Source organism: Erythrolamprus reginae, chromosome 3 (assembly GCF_031021105.1).
Source record: "Erythrolamprus reginae isolate rEryReg1 chromosome 3, rEryReg1.hap1, whole genome shotgun sequence".
Lineage (NCBI taxonomy): Eukaryota > Metazoa > Chordata > Lepidosauria > Squamata > Dipsadidae > Erythrolamprus > Erythrolamprus reginae.
Genome location: NC_091952.1, coordinates 58,957,843 through 58,977,260, shown reverse-complemented (window position 1 = coordinate 58,977,260; position 19,418 = coordinate 58,957,843). Strand labels below are relative to the sequence as shown.

The 19,418-nt window shown below is 36.5% G+C and overlaps 1 protein-coding gene across 2 annotated transcripts in view; it reads right to left on the bottom strand.

Moving 5' to 3' along the window:
• Positions 1 to 8,695: 8,695 nt before the first annotated feature.
• The window catches only part of MFSD4A (major facilitator superfamily domain containing 4A), a 66,814-nt gene continuing 56,091 nt past the window's right edge, over positions 8,696 to 19,418 (bottom strand). For both annotated transcript variants that reach the window (XM_070745505.1, XM_070745506.1), the window contains 5 exons: positions 18,964 to 19,137; positions 15,068 to 15,215; positions 13,185 to 13,255; positions 11,757 to 11,877; positions 8,696 to 10,474 (listed from right to left, as the gene is read on the bottom strand). In XM_070745505.1, the coding sequence (XP_070601606.1) occupies positions 10,413 to 10,474; positions 11,757 to 11,877; positions 13,185 to 13,255; positions 15,068 to 15,215; positions 18,964 to 19,137 (576 nt within the window). In that variant the 3' untranslated portion in view covers positions 8,696 to 10,412. The remainder of the gene's footprint in view (positions 10,475 to 11,756; positions 11,878 to 13,184; positions 13,256 to 15,067; positions 15,216 to 18,963; positions 19,138 to 19,418) is intronic.

Here is a 19,418-nt window from a genome sequence, read left to right as displayed (position 1 = left end):
GTAGATATCTACTTCAATTTTATAATAAGCTATTGAAGCAACAAGATTTAAAGTGTTTTCTGAAATATAGCAGAGCCTGATATGAATATTATCTTCTTTCAATTCAACTGAGGGATAACTACTATTAGTGGTGTTATATCTATGTCGAGGTGGGCTTGGTTTGAAAGGGGTGATCAACCTGTGGGTTTTTATTCATATACTTATTCTTAACAGGCCTCATAAATTGGTTGGTATGCAATAGTACCTCAAGGTAACATGTCAGACTAAAGTAGACATTTGTTAATTTGTTTGCATTAAACACTAGCTGGCGCCCTTGATCAAGCAGGGATTCAAAAGGTCCAATCCTATCTCTTGTTGTACCTAATTGAACATATGTGGATCTATTTCAGTGTAGACATGCAGAACATTGATCGCAGGTAGCAAGAGAGAGTCGGTTTGGTTTAGTGGTTAGAAATCTAGAAAGCAGGACTTGTTACCTTATCCGTGAAAGCCATGGGTGATTTTGGGCTAGTCACTCTCTCTCTCTCAGGCCAACTTACTTCGAGGTTTGTTGCTGTGGGGAAAATAGGAGGATGAAGGTATGTTGGATATCTTCTTTGTAAAAATTATAAAGGTGGGATTTGTTGTTGTTCAATTGCTAAGTTGTGTCTGACTCTTTGTGATCCCATGGACCACAGCAGTCAGGCCCACACTCATTATGTTGATGGCACCATCTAACCATTTCATCCTCTGCCGATCCCTTCTCTCTTTGCTTTAAATCTTTTCCAACATCAGGGGCTTTACCATTTAGTGGCCAAAATATTTGAGCTTCAGCTTCAAAATGTGGGAAACACATAAATAAATAAAAATAAACAAAAAAGTAGATGTCTTGCATTCTTACGTGGCACAGTAGGCAATACCCAGGTCAGAGCAGCACTTTTTAAGGGCAGCCATTCTAGACTGGAATGACTGCCCTTAAAAATACGAGAAGTTTTTTAAACGAAATTTTGCTATAACTTTATGATGGAGAGTAATGGTGGTTAACATATTTGCTTGACTCTCCTTTGCCCGTCAGGCTACAGAAAAGACTGGCAAATTCCAATTAAACGTTTAAAAAATAATATCTAATGGACTGGAGCCATTTGCACAGATGCTTCAACACCTAGAGTTTCTCAGCCAGCGCTGGTTTGTGAAATTCTTGGAGTTGAAGTCCACACATTTGAAAGTTGCCAAGGTTGAGGAACACTGGCCTGGATGGCTTCTGTCTTTGGGAGTCTCCCTTTTCCAGTATTGTGCTTTTCTATGTGGTATAAGGAGCAACTGGTAAATAATACATGTATTTAGATTTGCAAGTGAACCAAAACTTAGATGATCCTGAAAGTAGTTTGTTTATCCTAGTTTCACAAGCTAGTCCCAATATTCTCAGAAAAAAATGTTCTGCTTTAAAACAATGGCCCACTTATGCTAAGATCCAGGTATAGCGTTTCCATTTTTAGTTGCTTAATTGAACTGTCCTTTTATTTTTTGGGAGATTTATGTGTAGAGAAATTTTTAATTTATCTCTTCTTGCTTCATTATCAATAAATCGTTTTCTCTTATTTTCTATTTAAGAATGATCTTTGGGAGCCAGAACTGGAGGTGGCTAGTATATTTGGTATGGAAGATAACAGATTTAGCCATTATATAGTGGCTTTACCTAGTGAAGCTTCCCTCCGTATTGAAAAAAAACACATTCCCTGTTGCAAACTTTTCTGTGATTTATTTAGAGCCATTTTACATTTGTCTACTTCCTGGCTGGTTGACTTTCTATTTTCTTTAAAAAAAATTCCTATGCTTACATTTTGAATAGAATTTTTGTCCCATTGCAACTGTTCACTTAGGTACTTTATTGCTATTTTCGAAACACCCATTTAGTAAATGTGAAAACTTCACTCTAATTTCCATATTTAGGTTGTATTTTGCTTTTTAAAATTGTGTTAGATAATATTCATTTTCATGTTTTCAGCTGCTAGATAATGTTAACATACACATTATTCAGATGGTTTCTTACTTTGATATGATTACTGATTAAGAAATATCTGGTTATAGAGCGCTGGTGAGACCACATTTGGAGTACTGTGTTCAGTTCTGGAGACCTCACCTACAAAAAGATATTGACAAAATTGAACGGGTCCAAAGATGGGCTACAAGAATGGTGGAAGGTCTGAAGTATAAAACGTATCAGGAAAGACTTAATGAACTCAATCTGTATAGTCTGGAAGACAGAAGGAAAAGGGGGGACATGATCGAAACATTTAAATATGTTAAAGGGTTAAATAGGGTTCAGGAGGGAAGTGTTTTTAACAGGAAAGTGAACACAAGAACAAGGGGACACAATCTGAAGTTAGTTGGGGGAAAGATCAAAGGCAACATGAGAAAGTATTATTTTACTGAAAGAGTAGTAGATCCTTGGAACAAACTTCCAGCAGACGTGGTTGGTAAATCCACAGTAACCGAATTTAAACATGCCTGGGATAAACATATATCCATTGTAAGATAAAATACAGGAAATAGTAAAAGGGCAGACTAGATGGACCATGGGGTCTTTTTCTGCCGTCAGTCTTCTATGTTTCTATGTTTCTATGTTTCTGGTACTTTATTGACTTTTCTTAATGCCATATTTTTCTTATCTGATTATTAGAGAAAACAACAATCTCTACATTTACCTTTACAATATTATTTTACATGTTAGCACAAATTGATATTCGTTGGTTTTTACCTAATCAGTTAGTGTTTGGACAAATGTTGAGTCTCCTAAATAATTCATTATGTATAGGTTTTGCTACTCTTTTACTGCATTTTTATATGTAATCCCTTATGAACAATCATTCATTCAAAAGATCTTAATAGGCTGTCGAGATTATACTGGTTAGAGCTCTGTTTTTAAAGGAAATATTAAATTAGATATTACTTTTCAAGTTTTAAAGTAAGCAGTGAAAATTTTATCTTTCACAAATTACATTGGTGATTTCTCCCTTGCACAACTCGTAACTGGTATAAAAAGAGATTGTGAGAGGCCATAAAAGTGCATATTAATGTGAGGAAATGCCAAAGAACTTTAATTCTCCTTTGCTGTCATGCTAATGTTTTGTGAATATAAGTCGGTGAAATAATAATTTAAGAACCAAATACTTCCTTAAGCTTGTTGATATTTCTAAAATTTTGTTTGGAAAGAAGCATTAGGATACTCATGGTACTGGAAAAAAGTGAGGTATGGTTTTTAAGGGCTAAACTAGAGTACCTTTTCAAAATAAAAGCTGACATTAACTATCAGTAATTATTAGTGAGTGAGCCAAACTGGTGTATTGTTTACTTGAAAGTCCCACTGATTTTAATAAATATGAATATGTTACATATTCAGCCCGTGGGCCACTAATTTGACACCCCTGCTCTAGATTCATTAATTAGGATTTGCACTAATGCTAAGGATATCTTGACTTTTTTATTTGAATAGCTACCGGTATTTGCTTTTTATTTCCAGAAAAAAAATGCTTCTGAAAGTAATTCACAAGGCTTGACTGATCGACAAAATACGAATATAATGTCATAACTATGGAACTACTGCCATGATATGAGAGTTTTCTCTTGGGGTCATTCTTATAATGCAATGGAATGTTATTAATCACAGTGACGAAACTAATTCTATTGCTTGGAGAAATTGCTACCTAAGGCAATATTTTATAGAGTTAAACAACTGGAATGGTGTTCAAATTGTTTTATTAAACATGATTGAAAGCTACTGCACTTTATGGTTGCAGTTTTTAAAATGACTTGTACATTCAGGATTTCTAATGCTATAGACCGCTGTGTCATATTTCTTTATTTGTTAAAACATAATTTTAAAGCTACTAAAATATCATTTTCTCCAAAAATATCTGAAACCAATTTTCCGAGGATGAGTTAAGGGAAGTATTAGTCATACAACTGTCTCTTTCATATAAATAACCTGAATGGTTGAAATAGTTGTTACCATATGAATGTATCTTTGCTTGAAACAGCTTTCACATTTGCAATTAAGTATTTTATTTAGCTTGCCACTCTATGTTGGTACTGCATAAAATTGAAGAAGTTTTTCTTTAGTTGAAGTGCCAGAAAGCTAAATTGGTTTAGCATCATTTACTTTCATACTGTTGAAAAAGATATGAATGGATTGGCTCCAAACAGGGGTGTAATTCTCCCAGTTCAGGTGTGCTTGCCGGTGGTCGGAGAATGCAGATGCAAAGCTTTCTGAGCATGCGCAGAGGATAAAAGAACCCAAATGGTGGCGTCCAGGTGGATGGACAAAGCCTCGTGCTGCCGCCGATACCGGCTCTCCAACCACTGGCCGGCATGCCTATATTGGGAACATTTCACCCCTGGCTCAAAATAAGATTTCTGTGTAATGATAAGCTTCCAAAATTGTATAGTTAGTGGATTCATCAGTGTGAGTGTTAATTTGGAATCCTTTTGCAGAATTTTCTAGAAAAGAAAAAATCTGTGGATCACACCAAAGATCTTACTAATACATGCTGCTCGGAAGACCAGAAACACAGCTTCGAATTCTTGAAAGAAACGTGGAATATAAATAAATATCTGGCCTTCAATTAATACTCATTTATTCTTCTCCCAACTTTACTGCATCCCATTTCAAAGCCACCTTAAAGTCTGGTGTGGAGCAAGTTCCTTAATATTACTTGCGCACTACATTAATAACTGGAATTTTTTTTTCATACTGTTTTCATATATAGTTTTATTTTTTTCCTTTAAAATCTGACTTTAGTATGCCTTGCAGAATTATGAGGAAAGAAGTAACAACATTTTCCAACAGCTCCTTCAAGCTGCAATATTTTGTCTTTGGTAGTGCTTTAATTTTAGCTGTTATTTGGTCTCTCAGTGTTCAGCTGCACAGAATTTTAAATACTAGAAATATTAGAATAACGAAATACCTGCTAGAACTTGTAAGGAATAGCCTCTTCTTCTAAATCCACGTAACAATGCATTGTTTGTATTTTAATGCAGTTACCAAATGATCTTATGTAAACATAGTGATTGTGAAAAGTATTTTTTTTTATATTGTTTCTGTTCACAGTTGACAAGTTCATGCATGTTGTAAGATTATACAAGGGGAAATCTAGGTGGTGGTGGAGTGGAAGAAACTAGATTAGGCCTTGATGTACATGTTGATGTAACAAACATTTTTCAGAAATGAAAGCTGACAAATATTGTTGAACTATTTCCAGTGCTTCACAAAGAATACTGTTTAGCTAGTACCTACACTGCACCTGCAGTTAATGGAGATTACCAATCTGTAAGGAATTGGTAATCCTGAAACCTACTATTGAATCTCTGCTTTACATGGATGAATTAAAGCTCTGATGTTGCTAATTTTAGTTTACAAACACGTATAGCACTTGTTTTTTGTTCTTTTCTAGTTCAATGTAACTTTCCCAGAATAATATTTTTCCCAGAATATATATTGCAGACAAAAGTGGAATTATCTTAATTTTGGAGATGATGGCCCTCTTTGATGGTTAGACCAGAAAGAATGGGAGTGGATAAGGCCACGTCCTTGAGCTTTTTCTTAGGGTAATTGCCTATTGAAAACCCTCGCAGCTTCCTGTGGTCTTTGTGGGGCCCTTAAAGGATATAAAAATATGTTCTAGCTACTCTTTCCTCATCCTGTGCTCTTAGATAAGTTCTCATGGGATGTGTTCTGCAACATCTATGTTGGTACATCTATGGGATAGGTTGGAAATATTAAGGATTTCTTAATATTTGTCATATGTTCAGCCTTTTGCCACAAGAGTCAAGTGAATTTATCTAGGGAAATGTAGCTTGTTCTTTTTTTTTTTTATGAAAACCTATACGTTTTATATATTTAGTATATTGCCATTGTGTAAAATAATGTTAATATATAATAAAATTGCATGAATAGCCAAAGTCTTAAGTAAGTATCAAAGTGTTATTTTCTTCACTATGAGCATATCTGGACAAGGTATTAGGAAGACTTTCATAATCTTAAGATGTTTATAAGAAATGAGAAAATTTTGTATTTTCAATAATAATTTTAATTACCAAATCTGATTCAGAGCTTTGCAAAGTTAATCTTACATTTCTCGAGCACACTTTGGAAGCCTAATTGCTTTAAAAAAATGATATATTAGTTACTGCACATCCTAACATAACGAAATTGTTCCTTGAGAAATCAGTCTGTTTTTTTCCTTATTGCTTAAACTTTTTGCAAGAAAAAAAGTTATGGCAACCTTTCTTTTTACAAGAGTTGGGGAGAGTGTTAAATATTTTCTTTAAGAAATTATAGAGGGATTTACTTTGTCTAATAATGTAGGTTTGTTTTAAATGTAGTAAATCATGTTAATATGTATGTGCAAGAAGACTTACAGAACAATTGTATTTTTAAAAATAAATATTTTTTAACAAACATTTATCTTGGAATATTATTTTTTTCCACGGTAGACAGAATATACCACTACAATACAATTTAAAAAGAAATATTTAAAAATATTTTGCCAGAGTGTTATAAACAACTGTTATTTAAATCAGATATGTCATAGTACAAATTTACAGCCTGCTTCTATGGTACTGTTCTTGAATTTGGATGTAATTAAATGACACATATTCATCATAGACTACCCTATTGAAATCTGAGGGTTTGCAAATTAAAATACTACTGTGATATTAGGATTTCTTGCTTTGCAAGAAGAGAACAACTCCTCTTTAATAATATTAGTGGATGATTATTTTTTTATGGATAGTGAAACAAATAAGCCCAGAGAAATAAGTATAAAGGATATCCTGTGGCAATAATAATCATTTGACTGCCAAATCAAAATGTAATTAGTACCTCTCCTGGTTCCATGGCTTTGAAGGTCTTAATGAGCAACAAGGAAGCAAGCAACCAGGCAAGGCGACTTTGTCTTCTGATGTTTCCTTCTGGATTGCAGTGTGAAACAATCTAGCACCACAGGGCTTAATATAGACCCCTTTCACTAGATTCAGATTATTTTGTGCTATTTATATACCATGCTTTTAAAGTGACTAAATCCAAATCCCTTCCTTATGTTTCCAATAACCAATCAATGCAGTGTTTTTTCATATATCAATTAGAGCAGGCGTCATATCTATTTCACAGCTTCCCAAATGGGAGAAAGTCATTCAGGTGTTGAGTTCTCATTGTAGATTGTCCAATTTGCTACTTTGTCAATGTGGCAAAGTAGTTTATCAATTCCAGACTTTTGTAAGTGAAATTGACCTTCTAGATCCATTTCAGTCTGGTGTCACACCTGGTTGTGGAAAAGAACATCATCCTGTAGGATGACTTGGAAACAAGACATAGGGATTAGGACCATATTATGTTCCTCTTGAACCTCTTAGTGGCTTTCAGTATCATTGACTGATATTCTTCTAGATCAAACTTTCAGCGTTGGGATGCACACTGTCTTAGAATGATTCTACTTTATTTGGCCATGTCCAGAAGAATTTCCAGAAATCCAGGTGGATTTATTATTTATTAAATGTATAGGCTATTCAACTCTTGACTGTATGTGATTTCTACTTCATGGTTGGACATCAGTATCTCTTGAGAGCTCAGCTATGCTTTTTAATATCTATATTAGTGGTTCTCAACCTGAGTAAATTTAAGATATGGGGATTTCAACTTCTGTTCTGGCTGGGGAATTCTGGGAGTTGAAGTCCACACATATTAAAATTGTGACTGCTGGGAATGGGTGTCAGTTGAGTATATATCAGTCATTAATAAGCAGATAACATTGGGCTCCATCTCTCCATTTCATCTAACCAGGTGAGATGCTTGGTGTTCTGATTGAGCAAGTAATGGACATGATGCGTGCCAATAAACTGAGACAGTATATACAAGACATAAATCCTGTTTATGGGTGGCAGGTCTGTCCGGCCAAAATAGTGCCCTGCCTGTCCTAATAGGTATCTGCATTTCACATTATCTCTCATATGTATACCAGGCCTTAAAGTCATCCCATGATGCTCTCTAAGTCTCCTCCAACTGGTCTTTACAAGGGAGGGAACTTTTTCTGTAGTGGATACAAATTTGTGGATATTTTCCCAGGAAGTCTTGACTGACACCCCTGTTTGCATTACATTAGTTCCAGATTAAGAAGACATTTTTTCCCAAGGCTCTTCAATTGATTTTTCATTCTATTTTTAAAAATTATTTTAGTGTAAATCATCCAAAGAACTTTGGCTATTGACCAGTCTAGAAAAAAATGAATAAAACAATAACTCAGGTTTTATAATCCAGATATAGCATGACCAGTTTGATGCAGGCTTGCTAATTAAATATAATTTTAAAGATAACAATGGTGGACCTCCTGTATTGCAGACTTTGAAATAACTTCAAATAGCAATTTGAAGAATATTGTTTGCCAAATGTCTCTTAGGGACCTACAAACCATTTTGAATGATACTTTAAATTTGGAACATCTGCTTTCCAGATGCAACACTGTTTTAAATGCAGTGTGCTCCATGTAGCCTGTTTCATATTTGAAACAGGAATATTTACATTGTTACTTTATTCATAATGTTTTGCCCATTTATACTGTCTTTTATGTATTAAAATAATTGATAAAGACTCTCCAAATCAAAGATTGTTAATAGCTGTTTTTTCACACATTTTTTTGCCTTAGATTGCATCTACAAAAAACACTTATGTTGCAGATTATTTTACTCAGACTGAGTTCACACAATATGTTAATCCATATTTTGCTTAATATGGGTTATAGAATAAATCACAATTGGTTGCATTTATATGACATACTAAACCATCTCTTACAAACCACAATCTCTGGGTTCAATCTGCAATCAAAATAAACTGATTCATAAATACAATAAAAATAAACTGTGATTTATAAATGCAAACCAAGCAAACAACATGATTAAAGGTTAAAATTTTCAATCCTGATCCCAAAAGTATTTTGGTATGAGCTATATTTGGATATTAAGTGATTGGATGCTGCACTCCAGCAAGAAGGTGGGCAAGCTTAAATTTATTCTTACTTTTAATATATTACCTGTATAATTATTTTTTCACTCTGACATATTAAAAATAGCTTGCAGATAATACAGTATGGAGACCTTTTGTAGCAGCAGAAGCTTCTGTCTTCATCAGCTTCAGCTTTGCATAACGCCAGAATTTTCACACATGAAATTGATACTAATATTGACCACCTGGCCTAGAAATCTAAAAATCTAGAAATGGGCAATTAGAAAAGTTTACACTCATCTGAATATATAAACGTGAGTACACGTGCTCTGTAATAAGGACAGTGCATTTGAAGGTTTAAACAACATGGAAATCAAAGATGAGGGTGCATACCCATGCAACATAGCAATCCAAAAGCCACATTGCAATACAAATTTAGTATAAATATACAATTTTGAAATGAGAAGTGCAACAAGCCTCTTAGAAAAAATAGCTTAAGTAATGTTGCTGGGTCCCATCTTGGTCACTTCACAAGTTCATGCAACAATACCATATTTAACATTCCTTCATATATACATAACAGATGTATACCCCTAGGACAGCATTCGCAATTCCCACCTATCCCATTACCTTAATTTGAGCCAGTCATGAGAATAGCCATCACTTATTTAGTACTTCTCAAGTTCACTTCCTGGAAGGCACCTATTATACAATATTGCACAATTGCAAGAGACATAACATTTGTGTTCGTGTGCTTTAAATTTTTTTAATACTTCAGAACTTCCGCTTTTCTGACCAATAAAGTAGCCCATCTGGCTTATATCATTTAGTAGCCTAATGTTAAAAGGCCAACTTATACTGATTCAATCAAACTTAATCCACCTTTACGTGAACTATATACTGTACTATCTACAGTGTCTAGGGCTTTTCACCACCAGAACATAGTAAAGTCCCATCTGGGGACAGACAAAACTTGAAATCTTCAAGCTAGGTGGCAATTTTATAACAACGTATTTATTTTAGCTATGTACAATACGAAGGGTAGAGGTTTTTTAATTTTTCCTGCAACTAAGAGGGTGCAGGGTACATAATTAAGAGGGGTGCTTTCCAAAACTTTCTACATATAAAATACTACTATATCCCCACCCCTACCCCCGATTTCCTATCAGCAAGATCTGTAAAATGACAGTAGTACTTTTTTTTTCAACTGAGCTTTTGAATGGACTTTAATTGATCATATATCAAAAGTTTGGCCTCTTTAGGATTCTGCAGATTGTCCCTCAATCATTATGACCATTCCCTTCAAATCATAAATGGGAATGAACTGTAATCAAGGAGTTCAGTTGTAGAAAAATCAGATAGTTTCAAATCAAGCTTTGATAACAAATCTTTCAGCTGAAATGACCATGTGCTTGATCCAGATAAGAATTCGCTGTTTTATTTAGCTCTGATAAAGTCCATGTTCCCCTATTGTTGGTGGCTTGTCAGGTGATACATCCATATCTACAAAACAAAATTTTGAAGCTGTCATTTAAAATAAAGTATCAAATGTCTTTCACTGGCTGTTTAAAAAAATCATTCAATCATTCTCCCCCTACTTGAGTTGCCCCCACCCTCCTTGCCTTTCGCAAGCTCCTTAAAACCCACCTCTGTCGTCAAGCATGAGGGAATTGAAATTTTCCCTTCCCCCTAGGCTTATAGAATTTATACATGGTATGTTTGCATGTATGATTGGTTCTTTAAATTGGGTTTTTTAAGATTATTTTTAATATTAGATTTGTTCACATTGTCTTTTTTATTGTTGTTAGCCACCCCGAGTCTTCGGAGAGGGGCGGCATACAAATCTAACAAATAAATAAATAAAATAAATAAACTTTCAATAGATGTGGATGAAGACTTGTACAGTACTTGTAGACATCAATCTTGGCAGGTGCTATTCTCCAAAATGCGTATTCTCCAACTCATACATACATTACTCTTTCATATATGTACTGGTACTCAGGATGTATAGAGGAGATTAAAAACCTCCAGCGATGTACATTTTCAAGTTACAGTTGACACCATTTCCACTTAAGAATTAAGGAAGCATGGAAATAAGGAATCTAATATTATACGTCAAGGAAAAGGAACCTAGGGCCTTCCATTCCCAGACTACACAATCCAGCCTGTCTTAAATCGAAGGATTAATATCCTGCATCCTACAGAAAGGCAGGGTTTCTATAATGTGCCACAGAATGATCTATTAAATGCTGTCAGAATTATTTTTAATTATTAGTATTCATTATGATCAAGAAGTGTTAAGTGCACAATTTTCCAAGCCAAAAAATACAGAAATGAATATTGCTACTACTGCGCACTTTAGGGGCAAGATTTACTTCAGTAGTCTTGAATCCACATAAACTCTCCCATTTACAACTCAGTTGTATGCAAGACTTGGTTCTACTTCATGAGGTTCTAATCTCCTCTTAACACAGCAAAGAAAACTACTGCTTATTTATTTAGTGTTTCTAGTGTTAATCCACCCCCTAAATTTCTTGGCTTCATTGTCCTTGTCCAAGAATAAGGAAAATGAAGGGATATGTGGTTGCCTGGGCATTCAGTCCAATCCAAGCAGGAAAGGGGGAAAGGAAGCAGCTGTAAAATAAACGCTTCCTTGAATTTTTATACATTTCAGAGTTCTTCCCTGTCTGTTGTGCAGGAACATACACCTTCTTCCTCCTGGCCTGCCTCCCTTTCTTTTCAGAAGTGCTGCTGCTAATCGGGGAGAGCAAGCAGACAGACTCACCTGATTGGGACTGAGGGTGAATCCTGTGGAAAAATAGAAGGAAGACGTAGAAAGTAAAGGCCAAAGCTCCAAAGATGGTTCCACACACTAGGAAACTATAGCTTCCTTGGTCATGAATGATCTGATAGAAAGAAAACAAGGTATTTTAGGTTTTTCAAGCTTTGGATACTGTCTTAAAAACTAACGAGCACAGCTTACTGTCTGGCAGGAAGAATAATGTTAAAGTGCTCCAGTACAGTGTTTCCCAACCTTGGACTTCAACTCCCAGAATTCCCCAGCCAGCAAATGCTGGCTGGGGAATTCTGGGAGTTGAAGTCCAGATATCTTCAAGTTGCCAAGGTTGGGAAACACTGCTCCAGTATTGCTGACTGAGGTTATGCAGGCTTCATTTCCCTACTGAAGAAGTTTGTGCCAGACTGTCTGACCTTCAGGGAAAGTAGCAAATGCCATCTGCTTCCCCAGGGTTTCTACCTGCTGGGCATTAGTTTGTGTTTCCACATGCATGGGAAGATTTGCAATTCAAGAAGTGCCAAAAAGCTCAGAAGCAACATGGTTACATGAAGAAATGCTTTTCCCATGTCTTCAATTTAAACATCAGGGTCCCTCTAAGCTTCAATCAATTAGCAGATCACACACTTTGCAACATATGATTGCTATTGGCCAATCTTTATATATGTTAGAAATATGCCTTAGAGCAGTGATAAAAGAGCATGTGCGTGCACTATCATCCATGCGCGAGTGCCCATACCCATAATTCAATGCCTGGGGAGGGCAAAAACAGCTTCCTCCGCCCCCTGGAGCCCTCTGGAAGTTGGAAATGGCCTGTTTCCCAACTTCTGGTAGACCCAGAAGGCTCGTGTTTCCCAAGCTCCAAAGGCTTCCCTGGAGCTGGAGAAGGGTAAAAATGACCTCCCCCATCCCCCGGGAGGCTCTCAGGAAGCCAAAAATGCCCTCCCAGAGCCTCTGTATGAACCAAAAATTAGTGGCCGGCAAACACATGCACATTGGAGCTGAGCTAGGGCAACAGCTCGTGTGCCAGCAGATATGGCTCTGCATGCCACCTGTGGCACCCTGTGGTTCGCCATCACTGCCTTAGAGAATTTTGCTAGCTTTCTTAGCACCCCTTCTCTACAAACTAGAGGATACATGCTATAGGATACATTAGTGGTCAAGAATATGCTTTTGTGCTCCAAATACCATTTTATTTATTTAAAACACTCACATGGGATATCTCCATGGAAGGCTTTTCAGATACCTTTTCTGAAATTCACTTGGTGCAGACACTATTAAGCTAGCTGAACTAGCAGTCTTGGTATAAAATTTCAATTTTATCTTCAATGGTTGAAATTTTCCCTTTGATTTCCTGGGAGGTAGCTAGATGTCAATTTACACCCAGCAGAGTGTCATTTTGATATCTAGTATACTTACCGACCCTACCAGCAACTGTAGAACCATCTCTCCAATTCCTGCTCCTGTCACCAATACAGTAGTGGCACAGCCTGGAATTTAAAAGTTGGCATCTGTTTTAGTTACGCAGATGATATAAGACTGTAGTCTATGACTGGGGCATTCAAATGTAAGTGGTAAAAATTAATCCCTAATCTAAAAGAATGCCACCTTTCTTGTGCTGAAGTCCAAGATAAACATTCAGTGTTAATGTGCCCCTATCAAAGCAAATAAGGAAGAAAAAAACCATCAGGTTCTGTGGTTTAATTAATTCCTTGAAACTCATTCTGTGTCCTTTCACTTTCAACATTTACATAATAATATGGTAGCATCTAGCTCAGTGGTTCTCAACCTTTCCAATGCCATGATCCCTTAATACAGTTCCTCATATGGTGACCCCAACCATAAGTCTAATGGGACACCCCCACTGTAAATACCTAATTGGTTGGATTGTAAAAATATGTTCCAAGGTGCCAGAATAGAAGCTTTAGTTCCTAACACCATGGGAAATTTGTCGAAAGGTCATTTGCCCCCGAAAGGGGTCCCGAGTCCCGACCCCCAAGTTGCGAATCACTGATCTAGCTGATCTTGGCTGATTTCAAAAAAATAAAAAAGCTTAAGAAGTCATGGTCATTGTTGTATTGCAATAAAAACTATTACAAAAATCAGGGCAGTAGAGAAGAGTGGGAAGTTGAGAAAACCTCCCAGAAGAAGGAATAAGAAACCACTACCATTTGATTTCCAAGAAAATATCATGGACATTTCAATGCAAGCATCCATAGTTGAATTCAACCTCAACAGTATATTACATTATGTTATACAGTGTTCCCTCGATTTTCGCGGGTTCGAACTTTGCAAATAGCCTATACCATGGTTTTTCAAAAAAAAATTTTTTTTTAAAAAAAATAGTGTTTATTGAATATATATACAAAACTATATACAAAGACAATACAAAACAGTATGGACAGGACAAGGTGTTCTTATCATATGTGTCTAATTGTTATTTTCATTAAGGTCGAACAAGGTCAAAAAATATTAATTAAAAAATACTTTGTGTTTTTTCCCCTATACCACGGTTTTTCCCACCCGATGACGTCATACATCATCGCCAAACTAATACATTTTGCAAATAAATAACAAAAAAATAATATTGTTAATAAATAATTATGTTTATAAATATCAGGATCATTAAGTGTCTTATTCAATGGTGAGTACCAGTAATAATGGTGGGTAAATGGTTGTTAAGGGAATGGGAAATGGCAATTTAGGGGTTTAAAGTGTTAAGGGAAGGCTTGTGATACTGTCCATAGCCAAAAATTGTGTACAGTATTTACTTCCGCATCTCTACTTCGCGGAAATTCGACTTTCGCAGGCGGTCTCGGAACGCATCCCCCGCAAAAATCGAGGGAACACTGTACAGTAATGTTACATTGTATATACTGTATTGTATATACAATATTGTATTGTGTTTAACAATAAGTGCAATCAAATCTGGGGCTAGGCAAACAATAGCCAGAATGGAGAAATAAGGTATGACAAGCAAAACAATTCAGATCATTCAAGCCATTCTCTCTTAAAAAGGCTGGCAGAATATCAGGAATTTATTTGCACAAATGAGAGTTCTATGAGAGTGAGATAGGCAGAATCCCCATTACTGACTAATTTAGCATCACTCAGCAAGATCTGTGCCAATGTAAACCAATCCTCCCATTGTGCAATTTTGGCACAAGGATGGCTCAGTGACTCTAGAAGATAGCAAGTCATTAATGGGATCCTACTATGGGTCCTACCACCTGCTTTCCTAAATTGGCATTCTCCAACTACTAATTTTCTAGGAAGTGAAAACACGGGAGCGGGGACTTTACCTTTGTACTGGAGGATGTCCTCCGTGTAGGCCAGCACACTGGGGAATGTGCTGCTGAGGAAGAGGCCAAGAGAGGCAGTCCCCACAAAAAGAAAAACCACACTGGTAGAAAAAATTAGCAGCAGGAAGAACGTTACAAGCACTCCAACCTGCAATGACATTAAAAGGGAAAGTAGAAGAAGTAAGACTCAGCTGTGAAGGGAATAGCAACTATAAAAATACATGACAAAGAAAATAATAAATACTACTATTGGATTCTGAAATCAGCATCCAAAAAGACAGAGGCTGGGGGAAGAGTCAAGAAAGGAATCAATGTGGAGTCATTATGTTCCCACAAGTGATTCAAATCCACTCCCACCCTCCCTTGAATTCTGTTAACTTTTTATATAATGCTAAATTACTGCTGACCATTAGCTGATTTTGTGTATAGGTTTATGCTATAAATCTTTTTAACTGGAGCTTAACGTGTGGTTCATGGCACTGGACCAGAATATCTCCGGGACCGCCTGCTGCCGCACGAATCCAGTTAGGTCTCACAGAGTTGTCCTTCTCCGGGTCCCGTCAACTAAACAATGTCGTTTGGCGGGACCCAGGGGGAGAGCCTTCTCTGTGGCAGCCCCGACCCTTTGGAACCAACTCCCCCCAGATATCAGAGTTGCCCCCACCCTCCTTGCCTTTCGTAAGCTCCTTAAAACCCACCTCTGTCATCAGGCATGGGGGAATTGAGACATTACCTTCCCCCTAGGCTTATCAAATTTATGCATGGTATGTCTGTATGTATGATTGGTTTCTTAAATTGGGGTTTTTAAAAATTAACTTAAATATTAGATTTGTTTACATTGTATTATTATTGTTGTTAGCCCCCCCCCCCGAGTCTACGGAGAGGGGTGGCATACAAATCTGATAAATAAATAAATAAATAAATGGTCCTGGTTCTTTGTGCCTGACAAAAATGTTCCAAGAATTTTGCTTGACACTATTTCGGATTCTACAGGAAATTTTCAGCAGAGAGAAGGGTTGCCCTGATTGACTAACATGCCTTCTCATTGGTCTTTTACTTCAACTTTGTACCTTCACACCTACAGCAAAGATCCACAGATATGCTGAAATGGGAGCCAACATTTTGAGTGGTTGCTGCTATTTTCCTCCAGGGTTTTGCTACTGTATTGCCTGCATGGTAATTTTCTTTTTCTTTTAAATAATTTTTATTATAAGTTTTCCAAGGTTTTACAAACAAAGGTAGGAACAAAGAATAACAATAAAATAAACACACGTAACAAAAACAATGCAAGTAATATACAAAGAAAAAAAGAAAAAAACATGCAATATTATTATTAAAAGTGCAATTTTCTTAAGATGTACTCTTTGTGGTTAATGCCATTGTTTTGTTTTACTTAATTCAGTTCAGAGTAATATCTTTCCAAGTTTAGGAAAAAATAGGGAACCTGTCATAAAGAAAGAAAGATAGGCTATGTGTCTAGAAGGCAGTGGTGGGTTGTAAATAAATTTGTCACCGGTTTGTGTGCATGTGTGACACTTCTGAGCACGTACACAAGTATCCTGGGCAGGTGGGTGGAGCCTCCCACCGCCGGCACTAACGGTTCTAAGAACCTGTCCAAACTGGAAACAACCCACCACTGCTACAGGGGAATTGATAAAAATGTCTCCATACATTGCAACCTTCCTCTATAGGAAAGATCTTTTTTTTTCTATGAATAATGAACCATTTGTTGAAAGATGCTTCTGGATCTGAATTATCAGAATCATAACACTGGGAAACAATTTGTAACACAAGTTCTGTTGAGTTTGATTTTTGAGCTTTCTTATAGTTAATTAGGTATGCTGGTTTCAAAACTTAATTTATTTTATTTATTTATTTATTTATTTTGTCCAATACACAATGAGGGTTTTAGTGGGTATATATCTATATACACATAGTAAAATACATGATGATGGTTATAGAGGAGATACTCATAGTAAAATACATCTAAGAAATAATAGAAAAGAATGTATAGTAATAGAACATATCAATGAAAGAATAGAAGAAGAGATATAGGAATAGAAGAAAGGTATAGGAGATATAGGAGAGCAATAGGACAGGGGATGAAAGGCACTCTAGTGCACTTGTACTCGCCCCTTACTGACCTCTTAGGAATCTGGATAGGTCAACTGTAGATAATCTAAGGGTAAAGTGTTGAGGGTTTGGGAATTACACTATGGAGTCCGGTAATGAGTTTTTAGTTTTCTTCTACTACGCCAAGTTTTTGCTCTATACTTTCTATATATAATATAGTTAATTAGGCAACATGAGCATTAAATTGCATAGCCATCTTTCTAATTTTCCGGAAGATCTTGGTGCAGTCAGTAACGAGCAGGGTGAGCAATTCCACCAAGTTTTGAAGGTCATGGAGGCATGATATCAAGGTAAATGGGATGTACATATGATGGCTGACTGTTGTTGGAGCATGAAGTGGGAATGTCCACAGATTAAACACTACAGAAAAAGCTATAAACAATTTTTTAAACCTTAATATGTATAATTTCTGTTCAATAAAAAAACAATTTGTATGAACACAATTTAACTTGCAGTAACTATTATAGCCTTTGCATGAATAAAATTATTCTTTGTGAACAGTATATTTGGTAAGTTTATACTTTATTTTCCTTTATATGCACAATTTGTATGACTTTTGAGGGTATTCTGTAGCTTTAAAAGTTGACGTGATAGAGAAAAAATGGTAGTTATTTTTAGATCCAGAGGCCAAAAGTTAGTTGAAAACAAGTCACAAAATTAAGACAAAAAAATTGCTGTTCCCCAGTGAATTAGTGACTGCTTTATAGTTATACTTTGTTTTAATTTACATTGAATATTACATTGAATTAGAGCAAGAGAATTGTTTTGTTTTCTCCAAAACACAAATATTTCTTAGGAAAAGAATTAATTACAGCATTTTTAAAAAAAGAAGAGCTGGCATAACAACCGCAGAAGAACTTCGGGAATTTGAAAAAAAAAATGATAAAAAGATTGCTTTGTTGGAAATCCTAAGCTTACACATTAGACCTGTAGTTTATATGAGTCCCTGAGTCCCAAACATGATGCCCTCCAGATATACTGAGATACATCCTACTTATGTGTTGTGGTTAGCTCTGGCCCAGCTCCTGCCCCAAGGACTGTGGATGTAGGGGAGACATCCACATGCTGCAGGCCTGTTTTGCCCCCGGTGGAATCTGCTGATGAAGGCTCCTCTGACCAAGAAGACATGAGTGACAGGGAGGAGGAGAGCTCAGAAGGAGATCAATTATCTAGATCCTCCTTGGATTCAGAACAAGAGTTAATGATACAGCCACGCATGCGGAGAGTGATGCATAGGCAACAACAACTGAGAGATTATTATCAAAGAAAATGAGGCCACCTGTGGTTGGGTGGGGCTGTGATAATTAGTGAGTCTGTTATAAATAGCAGCCTGTGGGTTTGGCCATTGTGGAGGAATATCTGATCATTGTGTTTCGTGACTGCTTTACTGACTTTGACCTTTTGTGTGCTGATTTTCCCCCACTTTGAAACTAATCCAGAGCAAAGTGTGTTTCACTTTGTGAAAGAAGAAGGACTATGAATTGCCTCACAGCTGCAAGCTAAGTATCACAGAACTGATAAGGGACTTGTACAAATTACCAGTTTGTTTGGAGACGAGTGCTCTTTGCTATACCAAAAGAGGGCTTAGTTTAAGTGAATTTTCATTATAAAGAACATCGTTTTGAATTTTCAAACGTGTGTGTGTCTGAACTTTGTACTTGTGAATTTTCGGGAGGAGTCTACCAGAGAGTCCGACAGAACACTTATGTATCATGACAATGTAATACAAAAAAATTCACTAGGTGAATAAGATTTGGCCATACCACGTTGATGAAAACCATGGTTGCCGGCTTCATTCTAAAGGAGACAGGGATGGAAATGAGTCTGCCTAGAGTGATGAACCCCCAGAAGAGACTCGGTAGATAGCCAGCCCTCTTGTGTCCCACGGAAAGCGGTTCCTCTACGGCATAGCTGTATACAAAGCCAGAGTATTCACCCTGAAGAGATGGAAATATGCTTCATTATATTTGCACTCTTTCTGTATTAAGCAGTGACCGTAGCGTTCATCTTTCATTCATTCAGATCAGCGATGGGTTGCTCCCAATTTGGCCCGGTGGTGGCGGCAGGAGGGCTCTATCCACCTGCCTGGGACCCTTCTGGTCACACATCCGTGTGAACCGGTACAGCACAAGTTTTAGAACCCACTACTGATTTAGCTGTTTTTTAAATAATATATAATTACAGTTTTCTGGACACTGGATAAAAACAATTAAAATAA